General features: G+C 38.4%; 1 protein-coding gene across 1 annotated transcript; it reads left to right on the forward strand.

The window, feature by feature from the left end:
• The first annotated feature begins 218 nt into the window (after positions 1-218).
• On the forward strand, positions 219-24,371 carry KCND2 (potassium voltage-gated channel subfamily D member 2). The gene is made up of 6 exons (XM_017818152.1): positions 219-301; positions 2,573-2,735; positions 13,410-13,508; positions 15,043-15,138; positions 19,119-19,366; positions 21,160-24,371. The coding sequence occupies exons 1-6, from the start codon at positions 219-221 to the stop codon at positions 21,335-21,337; spliced, it is 867 nt and encodes a 288-aa protein (XP_017673641.1). The 3' UTR covers positions 21,338-24,371.
• Positions 24,372-24,782: the final 411 nt, after the last annotated feature.

The raw sequence follows: 24,782 nt of genomic DNA on the forward strand, positions 1-24,782 counted from the left end.
TACCTTCTTTGAAAAATACCTGTCAAAAAATCCTGATATTTTTTATTTCACTCTGTAACACTGAAATATTGTGAAAAGGCATCTGCTTATGTCAGTGGGTAAGTCCACACATAAACATTGAAATGCTAGAGATAGATCAGCTAATGGTTCCTGTCATAACTCCTTAAGCTTCAGTCTGAACTTGATTCATGTAATTACACTGTCACATTATCAACAGGATGAACTATATCCCTGAGCAACTTCAAACCAAATTAATTAGAGCCAGGAATGCCTTCTGTCCACAGCAGCCATCAGTGACAATGTGAGCTTATGGACGTTCAGCAATTTAACATTTCAAGTGATAAGCATTTAAATATTTAGGAAGGTTTAGAAATCTCATTTAAGAGATCTAATTTAAGAGATCTAGCACTGGGGCATGTGTAAATATGCTGGGGTATGCATTTCAAAATCTGGTTGTGTCAGGCATGTGTAAATATATATTGCCTTTTACATAGCTTTCTGTTGATACAGTTTGATTCAATATAAGAAAATACTTGGATTGTATCAGTAAGAATGAAGTAAAACAGTAATGAACACTGTAAAACAGAAAGGATTTATCAGTGATTTGATCCTAGGACTTCTCCCCAGAGCTCAGCACCCTGGCCCCATGCCCACTGCTTTTCCTATCATTCTGCCTGAAAAAAAAATGGGGTTAGCTAGGTGTTGGGGATCCCATTTTTCAAAGAGACCTTGAAAGGTCATTTATCCACTTCCTTGCCTCAAAGGAAAGAACAACTGGGCATGCATCAGTCCTGACAGTTGATAGTCAGTTGTGGCTTTAGGAAGAGATAAGCATCAAGAATGGTTATGTTGTGAGGTGCAAATATTGATGTGAAAGAAAGCATGACTCTCTAGTATGTTTGCAGTTTTATATATCTTATAATTAAGACCAGCTATATTACTAATTTAAAAGATGGATTCTATTAAATTATGTATTTTTTATCCAATCCTACATGTCACAAAATGAGAAGCTAATGGCATTCAAATTCTGAGTGTATGGGGTTTATTGGCAGAAATATTAATGTATTTTTTTCCTGTGAATATTTTACACTTGGGCATGCTTGGTAAAGCAACTAAACATTTATTTTACACAATATAATCTATGTCAATAGTCTAAGACTTGGTCATCTATATTACATCTGCTATATTACAACTTATTTGAATATTTATGTTAAACACTTTCCTCTTATCTTACAAAATGCAAACCATTCATCTTCACCTCCAAGGACATACACAACCTCCTTTTGATGTGAGCCGAGCTCTCATTGCTAGAAGGCATCCTCTAACCTCATACAGATTCTCTATCATCTGTTGTCCCCACCCTTTTATCCCGTCCTTCTTGTTATTAGGTGCAAAATTTGGACCGTATGACCTGAAGACTCTCCCCTTCTTCTCTATTATTTTTCCAGTTCCTGCCAAACAGATTTTGTTTTCCAGATAGTATTTCCCAATCACTGCACCTCCTGCAGTTTTATTTCTTAACTTATCTTGTGTTAACAGCTTATTAATTCTTTGTAATAGGGAATGTGCTGTCTCCATGCTCACAAACATACTAAACTCACAAGCTACAATCCATGTTTAATAATAACTTAAAATCCAGTAAAGTTAAAAAACAAATGGTACTTGAAAGTAATTTATCTCTTTATTAAACTCCGTATTATGCAATTACATACTTGTGCCCTACAGAATATGGCAAAATGCAAAGAGCTGATGTCTGTTAATAAGCTGGCACTGGAGTGCCTTTATATATTTCACTAGCACTATGTTCTTTCTTGCTGGACAAAGCAATATCCAATATCATAAAGAAAGGTGGTAGCTCTAGTAATTCTGAGCACTGACAGGATTTGCAGTTAGAATTTGTTTGGTCGCTTGCTTGTAGCTTGGGTTTTTCATGTTTGCTTTCATCTAGACCATAGAAGGGGCCTCTGGAGCTCAGCTGCTCCTGCTTCTCATGTCAACAATAAGAAGTTTGGGTCAGCCATACTTCTGTCTAGCCAAGTGTTGAAAATCTCCAAGGATAGAAAATTCATGATCTGAGCAACCTGTTGCAAAAATCTGTCACCCTCCTAAATGAAAGTACTATATCAGTTTAAGTGAGACAACAGATTATTCAGTTTAGCATCTAATTTACCAAGTGGTCTCTCTAGGATCTTGTCAATGGAAAGTGATGAGTTCTTCCAGCAAGCAAACAGAGTAAGGACTGAATTTCAACACTGACTTTTTTTTCCTAGCAAGGTCATTCTATCTCCATTGCAATAGAGGCAGCCTGAAAAGACTACAGCAGGTAAAACATGTGATTTACCTGCTCATAGTTTGACAGACAGGAGACCCAAAACTAGCTTCAAATTAAAATTGTGTGTGCAACAACAGTGGGCTTGCTGTATATGTATGCATATGTGCATAAAGTAATATTTATATGAAGCAAGTATTATTTGCATGAGAATTAAAATCTATTGTGTGATTAATTCATCATGAAGTTCAATAATTAGAAGAGCTTTTGTCTGTACTAAGCATTTTGTTTTTTTTAACCCAGGTATGGTGACATGGTGCCAAAGACAATAGCTGGCAAGATTTTTGGTTCAATATGCTCCCTGAGTGGGGTCTTGGTCATTGCTCTGCCAGTTCCTGTAATTGTCTCCAACTTCAGCCGTATATACCACCAGAATCAACGAGCAGACAAGCGCAGGGCACAAAAGGTGAGCTTCTCATTTTTTCCCCGTATGTTGTTGAGCAATAGATAAGATATGACTTTCTATATTCTGTGTGTCTTTATAGTGAGTATTTCTCAGCAAGAGGACAACTTTATGTATGTGCTACATGCCTAGCCCATGTCCTAGATGCAAATGGCGTATTATTTTTAGTGAGGAAAAAAAAACACAACACAAACCAAAATTGGATCATTAATCTTTTCTGTCAAAATGTACAGACCTATTATTGTGGTAATTCATCCTACTTGTTAAACTAGATCTAGTCTTTTCAGGCAATAGCTGCAGTCCCACCAACTGAAGATTCTTCTGTGTTTTTTCAGGCAGACTTTGTTTCTACCACAGTCTTCTGAGGAAAAAAAATAAAGAGCCCCAAACATAATAATGATTTCTAATGTCTATGCTAACAGCTTGCTTCACTAATCTAGGTTCAGTTTAAGTCCCCAGTTCAGCCTCTGAGAGAATCTGCTTGTTGGGGAACTTGTCTCCTCAGCTCTACTTTGCTTAAAAGGCTTCAGATAAACAGCTCAATCAGGAAAAAAGTCTGTTTTTCCAGCTTTCTTGATTTCCTGAGTCTCTCCCTAAAATATCCACTAGACCTACAAGAAGACTGTTTCCCTCACAGGCCCATATGGTCAGGAGCCAGGAAGAAGTATTTACTAGGGGTGATGCAGCCAAGCCTAGACAGTCACCTTCATCTCCACATCACTGCCAGCGCACTAGTTCTGATCCACTTCTCCCAACCCTGTAATGCCAGACAGCTCAGAAAAACTCTATTGTCACCTGAAGCCCTGGTGTGGGAGCAAGACACCTTACCTTCTACTCCTCTGCAGATGGCAGTCAGAAGGCTTTGGATGCCACATAGATTGCATGATTGCCAAGGCTGAGGTGTCACCACTTGGGCTTTTTGTGTTCCCATGGCTTCTCTTCAGAGGTATGAGTCTCCAGTGATCCAGGGAGAGCAGGACCATTGCTGGCAGAAGTGTGCAGGCAGGCTGTGGCTGGGGACTGCACATATAAACCAGGGAACACAGGCAGCTGCAAGCTGCACCTGCTTAATATCAACAACAGCACCAGGTTTAAATATACAAAATGTTTTTGTGTTTCTTTCTGGCCACCTTTTTGAGTGATTTTTTTCATTAAAAAAAAAAAAGAAGTTAAATAAATGTGTGTAGTGATACCATTCTCAGCATATCTTAAAATCAGGAGAAACAGAGGTACATGTCCAAGAAAGTCATCGGCCCAGGCTGAAGATACAGCACCCTTTAATGGCCACATCTTGGCAAAATGGCTATAAAAGAAACCAGGTATATCACAGGAATGTCATACCTTTCTAGAGACTTGATTTAAAATATAGGCTGCTTATCTATCTACTAAATCCACCCATCCTTTAGCATGCTATTTTGTCCCACAACCAAGTTCCAGCTGTCCATTCCTCTCTTCCACAGCTGGGACATCATGTCATTTCTACACTACATTTTTTTTTTATCAAGAACTTTTCCATTTCTGTTTGTTTGTGTAATGGTAGCAGAGAAACAACTGTGCACCTCAGCCAGGACACTCAGTGCTCCTTACTGTGCCTCTGAGCATGGTACCAGTCATGCTGCTTGATCCCAGCAATCAGTGTGCCTTTCTGAGCATTCACAATAGCTGCAGACACAACCAGTCTTACTTCAGATAGGAACTGTCTCCTAATGCATGCTACAAAACAGAGTTTTCCATGCCTGCTTTACATTTGTGTCACGGTTTAACTCTGGCCAGCAGCCAACCACCACACAGCTGCTCGATCACTGCCCCACCAGCAGGATCAGGGAGAAAATTGGAAGGTTAAAAACAGCCCCATTCTAGCTACTGTGAGAAAAATTAACTCTACACCATCCAAAACCAGCACAATTTGTTAGTAAAAAAAAAGATGGACACAGGAAAATACCTTGCAAAAATTAGATCGGTAGACTGGTTGCTATTCCCCATAATCTCTTAAATGAATAGAAACTGCTTGAGTTAATAACTGACTTTTTCTCCTTGCAAAATAGTGGGCTCTTTGTATGTTTCAAACAGGAAAATGAAGTGATGAATGGCAATCCTGCCAAGAGACTTTTGCTCTGCTCCCCAGTACAATGCCAACAGTAAGGATGAGAGATCTCCTCTGACTGTGTTTATGCCCCTCTTGCTTTGGAGAAAATGGCTTTGAGGTCTGATTAACTTAGCACCGAATGTGTGTTGCATTGATATCTCCTGTTGCAAAGCTAATCTCTCTCAATCTAAAATGACTGAGATGTTGAACTGAATATTGCTTTGCTGGACTTGAAAAAAAAAATCAACAAAAGGCACTTCATGGATACTGTATAGTCCGTATTTTGCTATGAAATATAGCCTTGCCTTTCACAGGGGGTTTCTACTGCTTTGTAAAAGAATATTCAAGCAAAAAGGTCACTTTATTGAAGTTTGAAATTCCTTCTTCATTCAGTAGAATAGAGGCTTTACACCATTTTCTAAAATAATGTTTCCCTAGGCCTCAAATTTATTTCTGTTCTCTAAGGCTGAGGAACATAAGCTTGAAAGAAGGTGCTGTTTCATGGAGTGCAGCACAAGCCTCTGCAGGCAGTGGTACCTCCCACTGCCTACAACAGCTTTCATCAGCTTGAGACAGTTGTATGTTTGAACTGAATATACCATACAATATTGTATGATATATTGTTATCATACAATATATTTATGATAACATACATATTCTGTATGTTATCAGTATCTCATACAGAAGTTTAATCAAGGTAGGCTTCAGAAATGGCAAAACATTTGGGCTGGAAAGAAACTCGAGAAAGTTCTTCGCTAAAGAGTTGAAATGCAGTTTGAGGAGCACTGGCAATTTTCAGCAGACAAATTTTGTTGTTTATATTAGGATTGTTCAAGAACCACATGACCATCAGTATATGCATTTACTGACTTCTGCAGTTATTCAGGATTAGACAATTCCACTTGTTTCTTTTTGGCAAAAAGATGCTGCACATTAATGCTTGGGAGAAGATGGAAGAGAGAAATCTATTTATATACCATTGCATTTTGAATGCACTTTAAAGGAAGCTCTTGCTTACATTGTTATAATTACCATGAAATCCCACTTTGTAATACAGCCAATTTTGGCAGGAGAGGCCAGCTTTCTGCTGCAGTACAGGGAGCTTCTTGCAATCAAGAAGCTGTTTTTAAACAAAAAAAAAGTGGAAAACAAAACAAAAACAAAATCATCTGTTTATCAGAACGTTGTATTCTATCAGATAATAAGGTCCAAGGATCTGACCTACCCTGACAATAAATGAATAAATAATCCAAAATAGAAATTGGAATTCAGGGCAGAACTAATTATGCCCTGTAGTCTTACTGTGCCTTCTTCTCAAGCAGATTTATCACTAGTGAGACAGTTTGGAAGAATACTATTTGTGGAGCTTTTCTCAGCTAGAGACAACTTCAAGAGGCCAAGTTATTTTGGTTGCCCATCAGAGCCTGCAGGTGGTAAAGCTAATGACAGGTGTGTTGTAACTAGTCATGTACAAAAGCAATGAAAGGAGGAGAAAGGAAAAAGGAAAGGAAAGAATGGAAAAGGAAAAAAGAAAGATTTAGGCAAGCTTGGATACCATTTCCTATTCTGTATCTGATAGGGAGCAAGGGCTATGATTTGGCAGGACCCTCACAGTGCCATGTTCACTGGGATGACTACAAGCCCAGGGAAGAGATAGGAGGAGGCACAGCTGCCCTCTTGGAACAAGTGTCTGGCAGCTTGGACACAAAGGTCCATCCCAGCACACTGCAGCAGCAATTACGATTATAACATCCTTCTTACCATAAATGAAGCATTGCTTGCTAGATGCTTCTCAGTTTTCCATGCATCTGTTTTTCTACATCTTTGGAAAGCAACAGCCTTGTGTCCTCTTAGCCAGCAAGTGCCTAAGTGCAGGTACTTCTGCCCAGTATTGTTCATTATCTGATAAACAAAGGAGCCTTGATTTTAGTTGCTCAAGCACTTTCTCCCTAGAGTGACCTTGCATGGTGCCTCAGCAGAACACCCAAACAACCTTCATCAGCTCCAGAACTTGACTTCAGACATGAAATTCAACCTGAATCTTCCATTTGAGTGCGGTCTTTGACCTACACAAAGAAAAATATATCCTGAAGATTGGCTTTGCTTTATTATTTATTGATTGTACATGATGCATTTATCTGTCAAGTTATGAACAATTAGTTACTAGCTAATTATAAATGGCTCCAGGATAAACTCCAATAACTGCTTAACAGCACCTGGCAGTCTGGAATTGAATGTTTGCAACAGGGAACCCTGCTAGCCATTTTGACTTCTCTATATGAGATAGGCTGTTAATCTCAGGGGGGGTTGCAGAAACGTAACTAACAGCTTATCCAAGATTTTTGAATTTAGCAAAAAGAAACCTAGAACTCGTGTTTACTGAACAATAATTTGAATAGATTGTGAAAGTAAGGCATGACCCAAGAAATATATGAACCTTATTTAATTCCACATCTATTAATGTACAAAGTAAACAACATTTTCTTCTTTATTATGTACTGATGTCCTGTAAATTATGTCAGGTAATATGAAGTCAATTATTTGCAATTACTGAAAATTAGAAAATCAGAGCATGGGCCTGATTTTTCACTTAAAAACAAACACACAGGATGGATTTATGAAAGACCACACAACAAAACAATTCTATAAAAAACAATGTAATTGATTTTTTCAACAATTTTGGCCCTTGTTCTATGAGCCACAGTGTTGTGGTTTAGCCCAGGCAGGCAGCTAAACACCACCCTGCTGCTCGATCTCTCCTCCCCAGAGGGATGGGGTGAAAATCAGAAGGATAAAAGTGAAAAAAATTGTGGGTGGAATAAAGACAGTCTAATCTTTTTCAAAAGGAAGGGAAAGAAACCAGCAGAAAGGGGTGAGGGGGAGCAAATCCAAGGAAAAGAAGCGATGCAAAAGGAAACGATTGCTCAGCACCAAGCCAGTTCCAGAGCAAGGGCAGCCCCTGCCAGTCTCCACCACCATCCACTTTTATTGCTTAGCATGTTGCCATATGGGATGCAATATCCCTCTGGTCATCTGGGGTCAGCTGTCCTGTCAGTGTCTCCCCCTCAACTCCCTTTCCATCCCCAGCCTCCTCAGCTGGACAGTTGAGGAGCAGAAAAGGCCTTGGCTCTGTACAAGTACTGCACAGCAGTAACTAAAACATCCCTGAATTATCAACACTGTTTTCAGCACAAACCCAAAGCACAGCCCCATACCAGCTACTGTGAAGAAAACCAACTCTGTGCTAACATTTTAAAATTCCTGTGAAGGAATTTCAATATTTTAAATGTACAAAATCATTAAAAAATAATAACCATAAGGTAAGTAATTAGTAACTTTTGAGTTTTTCTAGTAAGATATTTATATAGTCTGGAGAGCAGCAGGAAACAACAGGAGCTATCTAAGTACTAAATTACCTAGGCTACCCAGGCTTCTTGTATAGCAAGTTGAAGAGAATCTTGCCAAAAATGATTCCCAGTACTTCAGTAAGCCCTGCCCTAAAATGTTCCTGATAAAATCTCTCTCTTAAAATAGCTGGACAGCTGAAGGCATCTGAATGTTAAAAGCTGGATGTTGTATATACCCCATAGTGTTACACTGAGCACTACTTAAAACCTTGTGAAAATAAACTTATATTTCTAAAATTGACAGAGTTAACAGTGAATTCCCTTTGTGAGATTTCTATAAACGCAGCCACAGACAAGAATCCACCTCTAAGTTGTAAAATTTGAAGCTTGAAAAAAGAAAGAAGTGCATTCAAAAGAGAAGCTCAGTGCAAATTCAAAGGATGTGGTAAGAATTAGAGCTGGTCATCAATTTCTTTAGGAAATTGCAGATGAGATGATTATGGTGGAATTTCATCAGAATATGTAAAAGAACTATATTTCAGCTACATTGGTTTAGCCTTAGACCATGTAAAAATAACCAAAGTTTCATATTTGGTGGCTAACAGGGAAAACCTCATAGCAAAGATATCATCTACTGTGAGAGAACTTAATCTTTTCTTTATTTTGCTAGATATTCCATGAAAGAGGAGGGTTAGGAAGGGCTTTGTAGTGGTTCAAAGGGGCAGTTGTCACTCCCTTTCTGTTACACATGGCAGAAAATGCAGACTAAAGGAAAATGCAGGTCTTCTGTAATCACAGTTTTACTGATGTCATCATGTCATTTTGCTGCCTTTCATGGGAATTCAATCCCCAGCACACAGCCCTTAAAATCCTGTGCATGACATGAGCTTTTAATGATTCCTTGATAGCAAATGTGAGAAGTCACTAGACTGCTCACACTACAGGCTCTTATATAAATCAGGCAGCACTGAAATCAGATGCACTGAAAATAAGTCTTATCACTTTAACAGATTTGTAAACACCTCCAGTTTCAGGACTATTTTCTGTAAGCTGAAGTATAAACATGGAAGCCACAATATCTGGTTCCTGTCTTGGTAATAGATTTACTATCTTCTCTTTGGTAAATGATGTAAATTCAGGCCATCTCAATGAGTCTCAGCTAGAAAGATGTAAGCTATTACTTTCTAGCTCACAAAAGCTTTCTAAGATGCAATAAATTCATATTTGCAAAGCAATTTAAAATCTTCACATCAAAAGCACAGCCTTCCTATTATATATGTGTAGCACTTTGATATATTAAGATGGTCTGATGAACTGTTATGTTTTTCATATTTCTTTATTAAATGGTGCTGCACCATAATTATTGCTTCAATCACCAAGAAAATGAATATGCATGTTAAAATGAAAAGCACAACTAATGTATGTAAAATGTCTGTTCATTAAATCTAATGAATCTCCCTGTATAAAGAGCAGACTGAAAAGTACCACAGCTAAAACATTTGTGACTGAAATCACTTATTTATGGGACTCCAAGCTGCACACTGTAAAGACATTTCCAAAGCGTCTCAAGCTCCTAAGACAAAACAGAGAGACCTTTTGATATATTTATGAACATAACCAAGTGCACATATCTCAACCCATGACTATTCAGTGGTGCAGGTAAAGCTCTTCCCCCAACCTTCAGCCCAGCATGCTGGAGTTGCATCTCAGGAGCACCCCCTAGAAAATAATCTATTTTCTGCCTGCCCAAGGGGATTTTTAATTGCTAGTCCTGAGGAATGAGCCCTAACCCTGCTGGTAGCCTTGAATGTGCCACCAAAGAGCCCACATAAGCCAGGAGGGTGGGAGCTGTGAACAGTTCCCCACACTGGTTGCTCCTGGGGACCCCAGGCCAGGTCATCAGGCATCTCTTCTCCTTACCACTAGATTAAGATGCGTTAACTACATTGCTGGAAAGGCTGTGTGCTCAAAGGAAGTTGATAAACCAATGTGTTATTCTAAAATGGCCAATGTATCACAAAATCAGGAAACAGCCTCTCGTGAGCTTTTTGGCTCAGTGATGCACGCATGCAGAGCATTAGCTTATTCTCTTTCAGAACAATTAAAAGATAATAAATGCATGACATATAACGTAAGCCAGATTCTAACCATGTTTGCTGTTAGCTGTTATGAATTTCTTGGCAGGCTGTTCAGAAGATCTGTGAGTTTGAGGCTGAGTGCAAAGAAGCGTGGTGTTGAGCCATTCCTCGTAGTCAGTTAATTACTAATCGTGCCAGAGAGATCTGGTGGCTGCAGTAACCAGGCTGCTTCCCTCTGTAAGAGTTCAGGGATTCTAAGTCATTTCATGCTGACATTTAATGTCACAGAAATTTGGGGGAGGGAGGAAAATTCTCCCTCTATTTTTTGAAAATATCAACTGAGTAAGTATTAGATATGAAAATCCCTATTAATATATCAAAGTCAGGTTTTTAAGTTCTTCACTGCATATCCTTTTCTGTTTCAGCAGCCATTCAACTCCAGATGCTGCTTGGCATTTGCCTTTCAGAATCAGAAACCTAACTTGAGGATAAACTCAGACTCCCTTTCACACATGTAACTAGCCACAAAAAATTACAGAACCAGGACATCATCCTAGAAACTCCATAAAAGCTTCTGTTTTCCACATCATTAGTTGAGAGAGTCTATTCTTCATGCTTTCCCCTAATTCTGAGTTCTAGCTGTTGTACAAAATCAGTGGATGCAAAATGTCCTTCACTCATGAACCTCCTTGTACTCCGGAATTAAAGTCACCTTCACAAGCAATAAGGCTCACATGAGAAATCTCACATTTCTCTCAGCAATTCAATACTTGCAATCTCTGAAAAATCAGGTTGTGAACAGTCTATGACCAGTAACAATAAGTATTAAATCTGATTATACCAACAGACATGAAGAGGTAGGTTGAAGCCAGTGATAAGTGTCCCAGTCCCAGGGTTCTGTCTTGGGACTAGTGCCCTTCAATATATTCATTAGTGACACAGGCAATAATCAAGTGGACCCTCAGCAAGTTTGCAGATGACACAAAGCTGAGCGGTGCACTTGACAGAAAAGAAGGAAGGGATGCCATCCAGAGGGACCTGGACAAACTTGAGAAATGGGCCCATGAGAACTTTATGAAGATCAATAAATTCAAGTGCAAGATGCTTGCACCTGGGTCAGGGCAAGCCCAGATATGAGTACAGACTGGGAGAAGCCATTAAGAACAGCCCTTCAGAGAAGGACCTGGGGGTTCTCATGGGTGAAAAGCTGGACATGAGCCAATAGTGTACACTCATAGTCCAGAGAGTCAACCATGTCCTGGACTTCATCAAAAGCAGGGTGGCCAGCAGATCAAGGGAGGGGATTCTCCCACTTTCCCTTGTGAGACCCCACCTGGAGTACTGCATCCTGCTCTGGGGTCCTCAGCACAAGTGAGACATGGACCTGTTAGAGCAGGTCAAGAGGGCCACAGAGATGATCAGAGGGCTGAAGCACCTCTCCTATGAATATAGGCTAAGAGAGCTGGGGTTGTTCAGCCTGGAGAAGGCTCTAAGGAGCCTCATCACAACCTTCCAGTACCTAAAAGGTTCTTATAAAAGGGTGGGAGAGGGACTTTTTATATGGGCAGATAGTGACAGGACAACATGCAATGGTTTTAAACTGAAAGAGGGAAGGCTGAGTTTAGATGCTGGGAAGAAATTCTTTATTTGGAAGGTGGTGAAGCACTGGAACAGGTTCCCCAGAGAAGCTGTGCATGCCTGATCCCTGGATGTGTTCAAGGCCAGGCTGGATGGGGCCCTGAGCAACCTGACCTAGTGAGTGGCATCTCTGCCCATGGTGAGGGGTTGGAACTAGATGATCTTAAAGGCCCCTCCCAACCCAAGCCTTTCTATGATTCTCTTCTATGATTCTAAAACAGCCTGGCAAGCATTCAGGAACTTACCTGGGAGACAGGATAAAAGCACTACCACGTTCTGGTACTCCAAAAACTCGGAAGACTCTGAGAAACCCATTCACAAAAATTGCAATATTATGTTTTATTCTGAACCATTTATTACCTTTGTGAGACACTGGATTAATACATTAATTATTGGCTGGAACTAACTCAAGCAGCAGAGGGGATGGGGGAGGGGACAGGTCAAATTTCACTTAGGTGAGGTGATGCCCTGTCCCAATCCAGCCCCTTGGTTCCTCCCTGGGCAACCCTGGAGCAGCCGTCAGTCAAAGGCAGCCTAGGAGCACGGTCCATACCATGCCCACTGGAACCCCTAACCCAGCCTCTGATTAGCTCAAACAGTGGGACCACCACCCTTCACCCTGCCATGGAGCCCCAGAGTGGCCACCTGAGTGGGGTGGCCACAGAGGGCCAGAGCAGATAAAACTTAGGACCTGTTATCACATGTTTGAATTCTCCATCTTCTATACTCTTGTAGCTGGACCTATGCTGGATCTAGGCATAATAGCTATATTTCTCTTTTTCTCTCTCTTTCTTTACTTTTTCTCCTAATGTCCTTTCTTAATATTTTGGGTAACTTAGGACTGGATGGGCTGGATTTTGACAAATTGTATGGGTTAGGATTTTCTAAGTCAACGCTTTGTGGAATGCTTTGTTTTGGTTGTATGCTACCCTTTAAATATTTGTCAAGTGTACTTATTTTCTAAAGTTTACCAGCAGAAGTACCCCCTGAGAAAAGGGGTGTAGCTTTTCTCCTTTGTGGTCTCTCTTAAATTGTTAAAAGAACTGAGGGCTATTCCAGTAATCTGGAGGGTGGATTTTGTTGGAGCCTTGTATACTTTCAAAGTAAAACCCCTTTGGTGAGCTTGTAGCTCAAGACTTGGGGTCTTACACCCCTTCAAAGAGATTTTCATTGCAGTAGCAGCTGAGATGGATGTCCATGTTTTTGCCCCACAAGATGTAAGGAGTGGCACAGTTATAGCAATGAAAAAATAAAAAAGAGAGCCACTTCCATGCTGATCCGTCTAATCCCTTCTCCAAAATCATTGTTCTTGTTAGCTAATGCATGCAAACAAATAAAAACTTCAATCATTTGCATTTTAAATGGGAAGATGCTTGTGATTTGCTCCACCTGGAGGATGGATGCAATGCAGTCTGTCAGTTGCTGTGATATTGGTATTCATAAGCAGCTGATTCCAATTAGCAGTTTTAGATAAACAGGATAATGGATATGAGTACAAGTGACACTCTTTCTTTTATCTATTACACAGAAAGCCAGGCTTGCTCGAATTCGTGCGGCAAAGAGTGGGAGTGCTAACGCCTACATGCAGAGCAAACGAAATGGCTTGCTGAGTAACCAGCTGCAGCAGGTAATGTTTGTGTTTCCTCCACCTCGGGAGGAACACCTTAATGACAGCCCAGCAGTAGCTTATTCTACTTATCACCAGGGCAAGTCACCTTGGGGCTTTCGGCAAGGTTATCTTTAGAGGTAGATTAAGGAAGGATAAATTGGACAATTACTATTGTTAAAAGAAGCTTATGAGTCAATGATGGGGTATTAAGAGATGAGGGAAATGTCCAGATAGAAATGCTGGATTCAATGTAAACCACATTTTTAGAGATCCTGTAGAAGAACTCATTAAGAAAGTACAGAGCATTTGCCTCTTAAGTGGTAGGTTTGATTTATCTCACTTGGCTTTAAACAGGAAGAAGATGGGTGACAAAGCCAGGTTTCATTGTCAGTGTGGAAAGAGGCAGCTCCTGGGTACTGTTTGCACAGAGGGATGTTGCAGAGTGAAAAGAGTTCCCTCGAAGCACCTACTTTGGTTTAAGAAGAATCTTGGTGATTATTCAAATGCATTGAAATCTAATGTTACCTGAAGCAAATCCCCTCTTACCCCTGCCAAGGAAGCCAGGACCAGCAGCTGGGACTGGGATCCACAGTGACCTACGCTGCTGGGAGTCAGCCCCTTGGCTGCTCAGTCAGTCGTACCCAGATGAGAAAGACAAAAGACACAGCGTTTTTTTAATGTTGTTTTCTGGCATTTAGGCAATGCCCTGAGGGAAAGCTTTCATTCCTCTATGCCCTTTCTGTTCAACATGTGTTAAACACCCAGATGCTCTAACCTGTATCCAGAAAAGAAGGAAGTGGCTGTCTGTCCGTCTGTTCTGTTTAGCACAAAAGATGAGCAGTTAGAGCCCTCGTTTCCTCCTCTTCTTGAAAGAACTCAAGTATTTGAACTAAAAAGACACAAAACAACTTAATTACCATGCAGATTTCAAATATCCAAAGCTGAATTGTAATCTTTCCTATTATCCCGCTTCCTCCCCTAGTTTTTTGCTTTCAAGTGAATAATTATGAAAGCAATTAATAAACAATGGATGCTTTCTACTTTATTCTGTCTATAACATTTGCTATAAGTTTTCCAAACCCAGCAGACTGAGATCACTGACATGAATTTTTGTGTAAGCAAAAATACCACAAATTCTTCAGTGCTATGAAATGATCCCAGGAGGACAGCTATGTTTAATTTCCTTCAAATGAGACACATTCCCAGGAAAAAAAATTCACTGTCACTTAAATTGATTATAATTTTAAGCCTGTGTTGATCCAGCATTCAAAGCTCACATGTTGATTGCACTTGTAAATTGTACTATTTCGTCTCTGTTTAAAAGACCTTAGATGGAAATATTTAACAGGAGGTGCAAGGGAAGGGAAGAAAATAGTTTGATTAAAAAACAAGCAAAAGAAAACTCAAATGCAAAATATTTTGTGTTATACTGTGTAGACAAAGCATTGCAGTTATGCTACCGTGTACAATCCAGATTAGTTCTGATCAAATATTTGAATAAGAGCCCTCTTGTTCAAAAATGAGAATAATATGGAGTTCTATGTATCAACAGTCCTCCACTGAAGAAGAACAGGCCTTTGTTGGCAAAGCTGGCTCTTCCTTTGAAACACAGCACCACCACCTGCTTCACTGCCTGGAAAAAACTACGGTAAGAAGAGAGAACTGTGTTTTCCTGTGAATTCCAACACCAGTATATTTTTGAATGTTTTCAGTTATCTCTTCTAATTAATAAGCCTTTATATTAAAGCAGTCAGATGGAAAGAAAAGCTATTTTATCTTATTTTTTTTGCATATAAATAATAGATCCTGGATGAGAGCCTCATCCAGGGTGAAAGATACTGACATCAGTGAGATGGCACCGGTTTAGCCAAGCTGTATATGTGACTTTTGGTATGGTTTTCTTATGCTTCATGATGTTCTCATTTGCACTTTTCTGCAATACACTTCATAAACTACAATTTGTAGTCCTTATACATTCAATACTCAGTGCACTCAAAGCAAGTTTTTGCCTGAGCAGTTGGAATTTTGTGCAGGGAGATAAGCTGACTGCGTCCTCTGACATGAACACTATTCTCACTGCAGTGACTGTAAAAGAGGACCACCCAGCATTCTATTTTGAAAATTCAAGTGCTTAATCCAGATGCAGGTGCAAAGCTTCCAAGTGTGTTTGCTTCCATTTAGGTGCTGAGATCCCTGTAGAAGTTACTGATGTAATTCCTCATGGCTCAAATATGCTCCTCTAGATTTGAAAGTCCTTATAACTCAGAAGAATTACTTATTATGTGCTCTCTATATTTTCACCTGATCAATACCTGCATAATTTTAAAACCATAAAGGATAGTAAACTATAGCAGAATTACAGTTTAGTAATAACTAAGTGCCATGTTTACTAATAGTATATTTCTAGAAAGATAAGGTCACAGCAATAGCCCTAATCATTCTTAATTTTACACTGTTTCCTCTTTTATGTCATTTCTTAAGGATAATGATAAAAGATAACAACATAAATATTTATATTGAATTTAGTATTTGTAGATTTGAGAATTTCACACAGAGTATGCTAAAATTATCTCCTTGTATGTTTGTATTTTTGTGTGTGTTATATTGCCATGCAGAATTTATCTTGTATTGAGGATAAATTGGTCAACATCCATGAAATCACCATTTACAAATTTGTATCTAGTTTTATAAGTTCCAGTTTCATATAGAAAATGACATGATTCCTCTTTAAGCTTTGTATACAGAGTGGAACTTGGTGCTATTTTATTTGCCATTTTTTCTAATCTTTATAGTCTAGCTTTAGATTTTCGTTAAAAGAGTCAATACCGCTTCTGCTATAGCTGATGGAGATTACTATAAAAGTCTTTCTGTACTTTCTCAAAAAAACAAACAAACAAACAAGTAAAAATTTTTCCCACAACAGACAACGTTAAATTTTTATTAAAATTGAGACATGATAGATGTATGTATGTGTGTAATCTAATGTTTTCCTTTTGAGAGCATTTCTTTCTAAATAATAGGGCCCAGTTGTTACATCACTTAGATAGCAATATGTCGTTCCACGGGTGCTTATGCCTCCTCTTTTCTTTAGGAGTATTCATTATTACATAATGTGTTGTAGGACAAAATGTCTTGCATCCTATTCATAATATAATGTGGTTTCTTTGCCAAGATTCAGGCCGAGTCTTTTTGGAACATTTTTGAGGCATTTTGTACTAGAACTGGATAATAGCAATCTGCCTTTAAAATTTTTCCACAGTGGAACTTTACAAACATATTTAAAAACCATAAGTCTTGTCAAACTCTTACAGAAATCATGGAAAAAAATTGCTAATCATTTGGTAGGAGCTGAATTCGGCTCCCAAAGTTTCATGGTTCCTCTAATCATAATGGCGGAATATGTAAAATCTTTTTTTCCTTATTTTTTTCTTTTTTTTCCTTTAAAAAAAAAAAAAGAAAAAAAAGTCTACAAAGCAAGTATTATCTTGTTTCTTACATTTGCACATAATCTACTTTCTTTTTTCCTTTTGTTGGGTCCTGCTATGGGTACTGATTTCATATGACATATGAACACAAAAATGTATGCAGCAGTTCCAAGTTATATTCTGCAGATCATGCATTCCTAACATTTTACTGGAACTTGACGTTTTTGGCCCTCAGCATGTGGAATCTGGCAAGTTTCTGGTTCGTGGTATAACAGCAAGGGTGACATATCTTCTTGGACTCTCACCATCCATAATGGTATAAGCATCGTCCAGATGATACTAAGAAAAGGCATATTTTCTCTTTTCATTGGAAAGTCAATAGGATAAGATCTCCTCCACTCTCAGAAATGCAGAGTGGGTAATGTTATGGAATTCTGTGAAAATTACATTAATGATGAAACTAATTGCACTAAAAGTTATATTTTACAGGCTACTTTTAGCTAATTTAAGAACAGTTAATTAATAAATATAATCAAATCTATTAACTTGAGCCATTATAGCATTTCAAAATGTTTCCAGTCTATATTAAAAGTTCAGTCAATAAAACTTTAATGGTCCCTGCAAATTGAATTCCTGTTGGTTGCTCCATAAAAGTTTTAGGAAGCACAAAATTATTTTAATCAGAAAAACTGCAGTGTTCTTGGCAAACATACTGCAAGCCCCTGAATGTAATCTAAATATGGCAATTAGGTTAATTTTTCTCTCTGAATTTTATGTCTACTGTTGTGATCATGTTCAAAATCCTGTGACTGACACATGCCTTATAGAAGTCGCTTTTCAAGCGAGTTCTTTCTTTCTCTATCACTTGAAATTTGCATTCCTCAACAACTCTTAGTTCACACAAACTTATGTCTAAGTGAAGAAGAACAGAAGAAATTGAAATAAAAATAATATACGAATAAAGGTATTTCCATTTGTTGCAAACACCTGGACACAGCTGTTATTCTGTTTACTTTGTTCACATGTTTTATATTGGCACGGTATGGCAATTCCGAACAACATCAGCACCTTTCCAATTAGTGCATCCTTTTTTAGGGGAAAAATAATTTACCTCATTCTAATACAGAAAAACACAGCAAGCTTACAAATTTGATGTGGGACCAAGTAGAGTGTAAGACAATCCTCAACATGCTCCCTAAACCATTCCCCTAAAACATTCTTAGGATACAGAGTGGAAAATGGAAAGATTTTTCTTTAAAAATGAGGGTTTCTCAAACTGCATGTGAACATATCTTAATCTCTACTTAGTTTGGATTTCTACTTTTAAGTGAGAATAAAACTTTCTTCCCTCCCTCCCTCACTGCCATAAGGAACACCAGTATTTCATGCTCTTTTGCACAAAAACGTGGAAACTGTGTCTGGGTGTGAAATGCTCCCTAAGCACCTGCCAAATCAATGTAAACTGGCTGTTTGAGTGACTTTGGATTCATCTTTGTGACCACTCTATAAAACTACTAGGATTAAGCAAAGATTGCATGAATAAAGAGGACTTCATTTAACTAAAATTCTCAGTCCTCTAAACTGCTTTTGATATATCCATCTATAGTAATTACGAGCTTTTTAGATGCTTTTAAGTAACCATCTCATCTCCTTTAATGAGAACTTCTATTTGTTTGAATGTTTTTCTTCAGTTGCATACCTCAAAACATGTTGTTTCAGCTCCTGATTTATAACATGTAATTCAAAAGGAAGCTTTCTAAACTAATCTGGAAAATATTTATGAATTTTATTGTATTATAGTTCAATATAATAAATCTTATTTATTTCCAGCTGACATTTAGAGTGTTTACATAAGCATCACTTGCATTTTATTAATAAACATAATCTCTATTTTGTGGTTCTTCATAGATTATACAGATATTTATAATGCAAACTACATTACAATCACATGCTATTTTGCAAAATAATTTGGATTAACATTTTCTTGTTTAGAGCTCTGAGTGTTTTGTTCCAGCATTTACATTTGTATTGGTATTGAGCCCAGGCTAATATGGGCTAAACACTATAATCAAGAATAAGCCGTCTAACTTTCCCAGTTTATTCAGTTGTGTCAGTTTAAGCCTTTAAACAATCATGATTAATATTTTCACTTCAATTATCTCTCTGTGTGTGCTTTGTCCCTTTGTTGGATTCCTCTGGCTAGAACCACGAGTTTGTGGATGAGCAAGTCTACGAAGAGAGCTGTATGGAGGTTTCTACAGTCAACAGACCTCCAAGCCACAGCCCCTCCATTTCATCTCAACAAGGTGTCACCAGCACTTGCTGCTCACGAAGACATAAAAAGACTTACCGCATCCCGAACACCGCCATCGCTGGCAGCCGCCCAGGCAGTGTACAAGAGCTCAGCACCATCCAGATCAGATGTGTGGAGAGGACACCACTGTCTAACAGGTACTTCTCGTGCATCAGCACACCGAGAGCTGAAGCTCCTGACTTTGTTGGAGAAGAAATGTAGAGGTGTTGCGGTCTCCATAGGCAGGCAGTGAAGCTAAAGATGAGAGTCTAACGGTCACCTAAAAACAGTTATGCATTTTTATATGTATGTTCTGCACTTCTTTTACTCCAAGCTTAATCCAAGATAATAGGACAGTCTGTTTATATTCATTTCTGCCCTCTCAGGCCCTCCCCACAAACTACTGTGTACTATTTGCAGCAAATAGCATCCAGAGACCCCAAATGAAATAGAGCACCAAATATTATATGCTGTGAGCAAACACATAAGAAGAAAAATTTTGCAAAGAAAAACGTGCAATTCTAATATATGAGATGAGCAAATGGTCTGTCTGTCCATGCTCGGTTCAGAAGCATAGGAAATAAGACTTCCTCACATTTCTGCAGAGCAGAGAAATAAAACTGATTTCCAGAGTCTTAAGTGTAATAGTCATAAGGAAGACTCTTCTAAATGAAAAAACTATGAAATGGATAAGAAAATGTATTTTCTAGTCTGAGGAGTTATTACAAAAGTGAGGAAAATGCAGTTTAAGAGTCTGTAGTTTACTGAATGTCCCCCTACTCTCACAAGTAAAGCATCTGGCTTTATCTGAATACCACCTCTGAAAACACAGCAAAGGTCTCAGGAGACCCAGAAGTATTTTCTACTGAAGTCATACATGCTACCCTTCAATAAGAAGGCATTTTTAGTACTAGTTGCTATAGAGATTGTCTTGTTAAGCTACTTTTGAGTAGCTTCCTTTGTGTAGTTATTAGGTTTGGATTTCATTTCCATGAACAATCCAGCAGCTTGTAGCTACTGAAGTTTTTCAGCTGTTGTGCAATGAGACTTCCTGGCCAGCACAAAGCTCCAACCTGTCTTAGCTTTTCAGGAAATATTTTGCCTGGATCCATCCTTTCTCTGCTAGAGGACTTGCCTGCACCATATTTCCAGACACCAACTATGCAAAAACACAAAGCACCAGCTTTGTGCTAGAAAACAAACTAAAAACACAAGCATAAAATGTTGGTCTCACCTTGAAACAGTCTGAGTTTTACAAGTTTCTTATGATGCAGAAATACCGCAACAACACCATGAACATATTAACTCAACCTTAAGTAGTGCATATAATGCAATATTACTACTGATGACACAGAATATACATAGAATCATAGAATCACTAAGGTTGGAAAAGACCTCCAAGATCTTTGAGTCCAACCATTAACCCAGTGCTATCACGTTTACCACTAAACCACATATCCAAGTGCCACATCCACACACCTTTTGAAGGTGGTGATTCCACCATTTCCCTTAGCAGTCTGTTCCAATGTCTGACAACCATTTTAGTGAAGAAATTTTTCCTAATATCTAAATGTTCTTAAAACACACAATGTTCTTAAATAAGCATGGCATTGAGGAATATTCAGGAGACTGGCACTGGCCCTTAGTTTCCACTTTCCTGCATAGCAAGTAACTTGGCTATGCTAAGTTTGCTCAAATGCTTCCCCTGTTCAGAAACACTTAGGCTGAGAAGTGCTGAAAAATGGTGGAAAGGAAGGGACAAAGGGACATGGACATAGGCATGGACCACCTGCTGCTGGGGTGCAGGGTATTGGGGTAATGCTGTTCTGCACTTAGAGCTCTCCAATGGGACAGGATGGAGATGGCCGGGTGAGGGAGTGGAATTGGGTACACAAGAGTTTTGTGGTAACATGGACTTTCTATTTGCTTGGATTTTTGTTTCTTCCTCCAGCCGTTCCAGCTTAAACGCCAAAGTGGAAGAGTGTGTTAAACTAAACTGTGAGCAGCCTTATGTCACTACAGCAATAATCAGCATCCCGACACCTCCGGTCACCACACCTGAAGGAGATGATAGGCCAGACTCTCCTGAGTATTCAGGAGGAAACATTGTCAGAGTATCTGCTTTATAAAATAAGGAATTATTTATAAATTATCATAAAGACCACTTGCAAGCTGAGCTCAAGCAATGAAAAACGAGTCGTGAGGAATGAGAGAGCTGACAAAGAAAATACCCCTTGACGAGTGTGCCAGCGGACACAGAGCAAGAGGTTCGGGAGAAACAAAACACTTTGTGGGTGTTGGTGTCATAGGGTGTGAACCAAAAGGAGTTTCTTACCCCTTGTCCGAACTGATGTGTGGTGGAATCTTCTGTGACCATCCTGACTTATTATATGAGCACAATGAAATGTCCCCATTGATGCTTCTTCTTATCATGAAAGCTCTTTTTAGAAAAAAACACAAACGAAAAAATAGAAACCTGTGTTCCTGCTGAATGCAAAACAAGGAAAAACATTTTGATAACCTGTCTTTTTTTTTCCCTGTGAATAAACCACAAACTTGTTGAGGAACTGTAAAAAAATGAACGAAAAAATGCTCATATGAAATATGTTTGTACTGACTGAAAGAACTACAACCATAATGCATGCTGAAATTATTTGGAGCTGTGATCTCAGTTTACTTTTGTTGTTTTTCAGATTAGGCATGATAAAATATTACTGTAGAAAGGGGCATTTCCGTGCACTTACAACAAGCTGATTGTTAATGTTCCATGGTAGTTGTACAAATAACTTCCCTTTTGAAAAATGCAGTATTTCTTACTCAAACACTCATTAGTGAACTAAAGGTGTTCAGTTAGTTCAATATTTACTATTGTTTTATCTTGCTTCCTAGGTACTGTTACAACTGCAATAAGTCATTGTACACCTGTTGTATCAGGAATCAGGATTTGTTTTTAAGGTATTTTACACAACTTCATCTACACTAAAAATTTCTAATGGCAAACATTTACATAATCTTACAGCCAAACTGTGCACCACAAATGTGCTGTTCAGTCATTGTTCTTTTTGTCCACTATTCTTTATTTCTATGACAGTTTGTTGCCCCCTCCAACATCACCGTACCATTTGGGATTTCAGGGCTACTGATGAAATCAACACAGTCCTTTCTTCCACAGACATCTTGTCTACTTCTGTATTTTCAGAACAAACCTCTCGTCTCAGTGTACTGCCACAGGATCAATCCTATTTAAATTAAAATTACCACAAAGGTGTTTTTGGGATCAGCTAACAATTATCTCCAAACCTTCCTTGCTCATATTCTGCAGCATCCAGAGTACTAGCTACACTGGAAGACACTGAAAGACATTCAGTAAAAATGATGGCTAAATTCTTTTTGTAATTATCTGTAAACTTACATCTTAAAACTTGTTTGAGAATTTATATTGTGTGAAAAACATTTAATTACCTAAGAACAATGATAGAATAATTGATTGAGTCTCAAAGCTATAAAAGTATAATTTATTTCAATTGGAATTTGCCTACATGGACAGGCCTAAAAGCTAATATGAAGGCTTTACGAGTTAAGGCTTTTTGGCTTCATTTTTAAAAGACAATGATATTATCAGAAACCCTTCTGATAAAAAAGCATAATTTTTCTTCATGAGAGTATGTTAGATGTGTCATAATGCTTCTTATATTCATGACATACCATACATCATATACATCAAATATACATGGAATATGTGCATATCAATACATACATATATACATCAAAAACACTGGATCAGAAATAATTGCATGTCTGCAAAGTAAAATATGCATATAAATCAAAAGGCTCAGTGCATTAGATGCCATTACAATAAATGATTAACACAGTTATTTAATAGTTTGAGTAGTGTATGTTTCAGTATAGTATTTGCTAGCATTCTACTGACCTGAAAATTTACATTAAGAGAAAATACCCACTAAAAACTGAAACTTGCTGATGATACACTTTTTATTGCACACAAATGCTGGTCTTTCAGACATTGAAGAGTAGATGATGGACTATCATGCTACAGTATATACACCAAAATACAACAATGTCACATATTAGAATTAAACTGCAAGTAAAAAGAGTAGATAATGCCATTCATTACTCTTTTATCATTTACTTATTTTGAAGCTTGGTTAATTTGCAGTTACCTTCTCACTATTTTTGCAAATCAGAGTAACTTACTTATTGTAAACTGAGCTTCTATATTTCTTTCAAACTTTAGCAGAGAACAAAAGCACAGGCTGTCCTCTGAGCCAGAGGAGGAGCACTCCTGAGGAACCCTGCCCGAGTTCATTATCTGGCATTGCTCTCCTCTCTTCCACCCCATTAGAAAACTGCAGTAGGTCTGCTGAAGCTGGTACGTTACATAAACTTTAGTGGGGTTTAAAGGAGAGGCAGAACACATTCAGTTTTTACTTGCATCCTACTTCTACCCATGGTTACTCATACTTGGTCCCCACCTTTTGCCAAACAGTTATTGATATAAAAACTGCCTTGATGTTAGCAATCTGCAAAAACTTCTTTATGCCACATGGTACTTCATGACTAGCTATATCAGCTAAATAATGCAAAAAGGCAGTTACTAAACCTACTTTGGTACAGTCTAGATACAACCCAGGAAACCTACTGACTCCATCAGGTCATGTGTCTTTTAAAAGCTCTTTATTCTCCTTTTCATAGGCACTAGAAAGAACACACTACAGCAATACACTTGCATAACAGTTATACCCCTGAAGCAACATGTACTTTCATTTTTAAAACGCAGCTTAAGAGATAATTTAGTAAGATTTTGCAGAATTCCAGTCCTGTCTCCTATTTCCATATGTCACATGCAAAGCCATTAATTTATTCTGAATTTCGGAAATACACTTTTTTTTTGGTGTTTTAGGTGATTTAAATACTGTTTTGGTAGTGAATGACTGTTGATGACTGTGTAAAATGCATCTGTACTGTACATGAAATGTAATTATTTCTGTGTATCATACAAAGAAACTGAGGTTGTTGTTTTGACAATTTTGTTTGACAGTCATATATCGTATTTCAGAAGGCAGCATAATACACGTGTTATGCTGAATAAATAGACATTTGAGGAATACTTAAATAAAACATCTGCATGCTTGAATGGGTCAACCTGGTTTTGCAATAACTTATTCATGAAAACTTTTTCCCCCCCTCTAATAATTTTAAAGGAACATGATATCTGAAGTCAGTGAATGTCCCAGACATTAATTTCAGGCAAGCCATTGAGTGTATCTAAGCCATACTAGAGCCATTGAGACCAGGATGCCACAGCTCCATTACACAGACCTGCCCTTGTTCTGTGCCAGTGACCATCACCATTCCCTTTCCAGTCTGCAGCAGCAGAGAACACTAAATTATTTCCAGCAATATGAACTCCACATCTCTATCTGTACTTGAAAAAAATGTCTGCTATGTTTTCAGTACATCCAGACACCGACCACTCTGCTGAACCTCCCAGGCTATAAAGCCTCCTCAAACCTGGTATCAAATTCCCTTGATAAAATATTATTGCACAGGAGA

This window comes from Lepidothrix coronata, unplaced genomic scaffold, assembly GCF_001604755.1.
Source record: "Lepidothrix coronata isolate B3197 unplaced genomic scaffold, Lepidothrix_coronata-1.0 Scaffold66, whole genome shotgun sequence".
NCBI classification, from domain to species: Eukaryota; Metazoa; Chordata; class Aves; order Passeriformes; family Pipridae; genus Lepidothrix; species Lepidothrix coronata.